At 58.2% G+C, this 5,947-nt stretch overlaps 1 protein-coding gene across 1 annotated transcript; it reads right to left on the bottom strand.

The window, feature by feature from the left end:
* Nucleotides 1-494: 494 nt before the first annotated feature.
* Nucleotides 495-5,015, bottom strand: LOC309550622 (uncharacterized protein; the record flags this gene model as incomplete). Its single annotated transcript, XM_082250960.1, has 2 exons — nt 495-1,090; nt 4,814-5,015. The coding sequence occupies 2 exons, from the start codon at nt 5,013-5,015 to the stop codon at nt 495-497; spliced, it is 798 nt and encodes a 265-aa protein (XP_082107086.1).
* Nucleotides 5,016-5,947: the final 932 nt, after the last annotated feature.

Raw genomic sequence — 5,947 nt, forward strand, 5'->3', positions numbered from 1 at the left:
AGCACTTGACCAATGTAGAATAGATGTCCCCCCCCAAACTCTTAGGCTGCTTAACGCCAAAGACTCCACCCCCATTCCATAAACCTTTCCCCTTACCTAAATAAATGAGACCACACCGTGCTTGGAGTTAATTGGCCACAGCAGCCATTTTATTAACCCTTTTACCTTAAAATTAACATAAGGAGAAAAACATTCCTTAAAACATAAAACAAATCAGTCATTAAGCCTGTTGGTCTTTGAGGCACCCCCAAATAATTCCAAATCCTGCACTGCGGGACCTGTGCCCTGATAGGCCTCCAGCCGCGTCACCGGCTCGGAGACAAACCACTCCCCGCAGTGCCACCATTTTGAATTCCATTTAAACTGACATTAAATGGAATGCACCATAGGGACCCATACCAACGATGAGTCCCAACCATACCCTTATCCTAAACTGTTCACCTCCCCCGCCAGCAAAGACCAACAAAACGCCACCAGCACTCAAGGGTGACACCTTACCCTTGCGTGCCCCTCCAAACCCTCAAGGCTCGCTGGATCCCATCCTGCAATCCCAGAGCCCACAAATCTATACCCACTGCATTGAGGTGCACTCCGTCACCCCGCAGATACCGCCATGTGTCCACTTCCAACTCCAAGTGGCGGACCACCAACCCACCATTCCGACAAACAAAGTGGCCCACTTCCTTGTTCAACTTGATCCGAGCCTTATTAAGCCGCTCGACCGACCTGGCCATGCGCCAGGACGTGCGGGCCACCATATCAGACCAAACTATAAGCAGCGCCGGAAAAGCCGTGCGCAGCCGCAGGAAATCCAACTTGATGTCCCTGATCAAGGCCCGCGCGGACCTGGCCCCCAAATCGTTGCCCCCGGCATGCAGCCCCAAAACATCCGGCCGCCTGTCCAACCGGGCGAAACGATGAACTTCCGGGAGGACCCTACCCCAAGTGAGCCCCGGCACCCCCAACCACCTGACGCAAGCCTCCTGCCAAGAGAAACCAAGCTGTCTACCATTAGGACGCACATCAGCTCTCCGGGCCCCCCAGAAAACATACGAGTGTCCCAAAATCCAAAGGAGGCAGGGGTCCAGACCTATAAGAAAAGGGGAACAAAAAACACCAACCAATAATCAGACAACCAGCCGGGCCCCCCACCCCCCAGCGATACAAACCAACACCCGCACATACATTACACCAACAGCTGCGGACGTACGTACAACAAGAACCTCCTGGACTCCCAGCGCCCAATGCGTTTCACCGCATCCTCGTTCAACCCCCAGCGCGCGGCCTCCGTGGCCGCCCCCATCCGAAAGGAATGAGACGCAAACTTACTGGCATCCAAACCCAAAGAGCGCACACATTTCCTAAACACCGAGATGAATTGAAAGCGAGATAACGACGACCCGTCCGCGTGCATCAAAAATGAACCGGGCCGCGGAGGGCGGATTGCCCCATAAGCCTGAACAGCACCCACCGGGCACAGCGGTGAAGACGGCACCGCGAACAGCCAGACACGGACCCCCCTGCCACTCTGGTCCGTCTTCGACCTGCGAAGGAGGATAGTAATCCCTTCCCGACCGGAAGAGACATCCTGAACCAATAAGCCCCCCGGCACCGTCCGGGAGGAGCTGACCAACTCCCCGACCCGGAAAGCCCCGAAAAAAGCGAGAGAAAAAGCCACCTTAAATAACGCCACCTCGTAACACGAGGTGCAGTGCACCCCCAATTGCGTGTACACGTCCTGCAAAAGAGCGAAGGACACCGGGCGCCTCGAGTCCCTCCGCCGATGCGCCCTGGAATAGCCTTTCAACGCCTGTCGTACCAAAAAGTCCTTTGTGAAGTCCTGACAACCCAAAAATTTAAACAGAAAGGCCAAGCCGGACAACTTGCGCGCCACAGCGGAAGCCGATGAGCCCCTCTCAAAATGATCAGAGACAAAAGAAAGTAACACCCACCTGACCTCCGGACCCCGAGGATCCACCGCCGCCACCCGCAACACCTCCAGCCACTCCAACCATACCTTGCTATATGCCGACCACGTGGACTCGCTCACCGACTTCCTGATCCATCCAGCGAGGACCCCAAGGCAATCCCCCACAGCCACTCCGGACACGGGACTCCGCGTTGCTCCGCTGCCGGTGCCAACTCCCGGAATCTGTCCCACTGAAAACGAGACAGCGCGTCAGCAATATCATTATGAACCCCCGGAATGTGCACAGCATACAGGAAAACATTCAACTGTAGACACCGCAAAACCAAATACCTGAGGAGGCGCACCACCGGCTGAGAAGAAGCCGACGCGCGGTTGATAACCTGGACCACCCCGAGATTGTCGCAATGGAGACGAACCTTCAAATTCCTGAACTCCGCTCCCCAAATCTCCAGAGCCACCACCACTGGGAACAGCTCCAGCAGAACCAAGTTGCTGACCAAACCCGCCACCTGCCACTCCCCCGGCCAAGGGGCGGCGCTCCACGCCCCTCTGTGAAAAGCCCCGTACCCAGCCGAGCCAGCCGCATCAGTAAACAGCTCCAAATCAAAGTTGCTAATCGGCCCGGCCAACCACAAGGATCTACATTTGTACGTGGCCAAAAAACCGTGCCACAGACGCAAGTCATCCCTGTGTTCTCGGTTGAGCCTGACAAAGTGAGTGGGCAATTTTACCCCCGAAGTCGCCGCCGACGACCCATGGGCATAATGCGGCAGGCAAAATTCAATTTACCCAGCAACGACTGCAAGCTGCGCAACTGAATTTTGCGCAAGCCCAGCACCCCCTCAATTTCAGCTCTCAAAGCCCCCAACTTATCCTCCGGCAGGCGACACTCCATGGCTTCCGAATCCACGACAATGCCCAGGAAGCTGAGCACCGTGGTCGGGCCCTCCGTCTTGTCTGGGGCCAAAGGAATGCCGAAACCCCCCGCCACATGCTGCAAAGTGGCGAGCAGAATCGCACACCCATTGGAAGAAGGCGGGCCCACACAAAGAAAGTCGTCCAAATAGTGGATCACCGAATTTACTCCGGAAACATGCCTGACCACCCACTCCACAAAGAAACTGAAAGTCTCAAACAACGCGCAAGATATGGAGCATCCCATAGGAAGGCAGCGATCCACATAATACGCCCCTTGCCACCAGCAGCCCAGTAACCGAAAACTATCCGGGTGAACCGGGAGCAACCTGAACGCCGCCTCTATGTCAGACTTCAAGGCCCCTCGCCCATAATGTCGCACCCAGGCCACCGCGGCGTCAAAGGAAATGTAAGACACCGCACAGGCCTCCGGGTCAATGGCGTCATTCACGCACCCACCCTTTAGGAAGGACAGGTGGTGAATGAGGCGGAACTTGTTGGGTTCCTTTTTGGGAACCACCCCCAACGGCGAAACCACCAAGTCCCGTAACGGCACCTCAGAGAACGGGCCCGCCATGCGACCGAGAGCCACTTCCTTGTTCAACTTATCCGACACCACCAAAGGGTGGTGCAAGGCCGAACGCAAATTCCTCGCCACCGGAGGCACCGAGGCCAAAGAGCAAGGGATACGAAAACCCACCGCAAAACCCTCCCCCAGAAGTCGGGCAGCCGCCCTATCGGGGTACCTATCTAGAAAAGGACGTAGCCTTTCCACCCTCACCGGCGTCGCCCCCTTTGTGCGAAGGCTCTCCGGAACGCCCCTTACCGGACTTAAAACATCGAGACAAGGAATGACCTCCGCAACCGGAGCATTCATGTTTGAAGCGACAGGTGCCACCAAACTTACAGGAACCCTCATTAAATTGCCAGCAGAAACCCCTCTTCTTCGCGGCCGGCTGTCCCGGGGTCGCAGAACCACCGCCCCCCCTGGAAAAAACTGATTCGGAGCCCTCGCAGAAGACATGAGCCGCATCCACAGGCTGATGTCCTTGCGATCCCACCGCAAGGATGGCCTAACCGCCTTCCGCTGTCGGAACTGCTCGTCGTACCGCAGCCAGGCCGACCCCCCATACACCCGATAGGCCTCCCCTATAGCGTCCAGGTAACAGAAAAGGGCCGAGCAGTTTTCCGGCGCCTTTTCACCTATGACGCCCGCCAGAATGGCAAAGGCCTGTAACCAATTGGGGAACGTCCGCGGGATAAGCCGATAGCGTCGCGCTTCCTCGTCCTCCTTCTTGCGCTCCTCCGGTTTAACCCTGTCCAGGTTGAACTTCTCGAGGGGCAACAGCGTGAAGATCTCCACGTACTCACCCTTCCAAATCTTCTCACGAACTTCCTGTTTCAAATGTGCCACCAATGGGCCCTCAACACAAACATATACCTCACCTTTTGCCGAATCGTCCAGGCGAACCGCGTCCGCCTTCCCCTCCTTCGCCGTCCCGGTCTTGTCCCCCGCAGACCCAGCAGTCACCGCCGCCACCGCCGGCGAACCAATAGCTTGGGGCGCCGCAGCCACCCCCGGAACTTGCCCAGCGGAAGACAGCCCCGCCAGCCCCGGGGCCCCCACGGGCTCCGTGCCCGAGCCCCCCGCTGGAGGAACCCAAGCCGCCGCAGGAGACGAGCGGACCCCGCCCCGCAGAGCCAAACGCCCCAAGAGGTCCCGCAGACCCAGGAGAAAGCCCCCCAAGCCCCCATCAGCTCCCCCATCCGGGGCCGCCACCCCCACCGGCCGGGACGCCCCTCCCACTCGAGCCACCGCAGGACTCCCACCCCCCACATCAAACAAGCCCCTCAAATCAGCCACAGATAGTGAAGAAACAGCGACCTCACCTGACTGCCCAGGGGGGGCGCCCCCAGCCGCCGATCCAGCCTCCCTCGCCGCCGACCGGACACCGACATCCTCTTCACCTTCCGATCCGGACACCTCGCCTTCCGACCGATCGTCCCCGGACACCGCTTGCAGCTTCCCTCCAGGTGGCTCACTCCCGGAAGCCGAAGAGCCGAGCGACAGGCGTCCCCGCCCCCTTACTCCAGCTCCGCCCGACGTAGAGCTCCGTGATCCAGCTGAACTTTCGATGACCCGGCCACGTGACTTGCCGCGCCGCGTCATCTCTCCGCGCCCGACCGAGGCCGACTCCGAGTCCCGCCGATCCCTGCTGCCACCGGCCGCCATGGAGTCACTCCCACGCCGAGGCTCCCCACCGACCGGAGCATCGCCAGTAGGGGAGCCCGCCAGTCCAATTGATCCTCGACGAGAGGGACGGGGAGAGACCGAAGGCCGCCTTCTTCCGCCGCCCCCAGAGCTCCGTCCCTGCAGAGGATTCCTCCCAGAGGCGCGCACAGCTGTAGCAGAGGCACGCTTAGCCGGCGGCCCTGAAGGGTCCCTGTCGGGGCTCCTAGGATGACGCTGAGCTCGAGGGGAAGGGTCCGGTGAAAAACGCTCCGGCGGCCGTGACCGCCGAGCCCGCGGGACCGACAGCCCTCCTGGTTCCTGGGTAGAGTCCTGAACCCCCATCAAGGTGAAGACCTGAGCCCGGAGCCACTCAGTCCCCTTCACCGCGGCCATCGCAGCCGGACCAGGGAAGCCGAGGTGAGATGCTCTGCATTGCAACAGGTGGGTGACCAAGCTTCTTCTTCCTTCGTCCGTTGAACTTCACTGACCTCCAATTCTTAGGGGCCACCCCTCCTAAATGTACCTCAACCCCTCCCAAGCCTGCTCCACCAATCCTTGAATACCCCCAAATCAAAACAATTTACTTTAACCCATACCTGCCCTGTCTCCCCTCTTCACATGGTCATGTCTGCCCTGCGCTATTTTTTTTTTTTTTTGTTTTCCGCTTCGGGCCTTGCTGTCCAGACAGAGGGTCAGGGGAGAATGAAAACTCCTCCTACAAGCTATATTAGGAGTTGATACAAGTCAAAAGACTGCTATATATTGCTGATGAGAAAAGGTATTTAGCAGTTTATAATTACTAAAATAATTGCATTTCCATGTTCTGTGTACTGTGGGAGACCAGATATAGTGAATGCAGGGTGCTGGGT

Source organism: Pelophylax lessonae, assembly GCF_965119305.1.
Source record: "Pelophylax lessonae genome assembly, chromosome: 3".
NCBI lineage: Eukaryota > Metazoa > Chordata > Amphibia > Anura > Ranidae > Pelophylax > Pelophylax lessonae.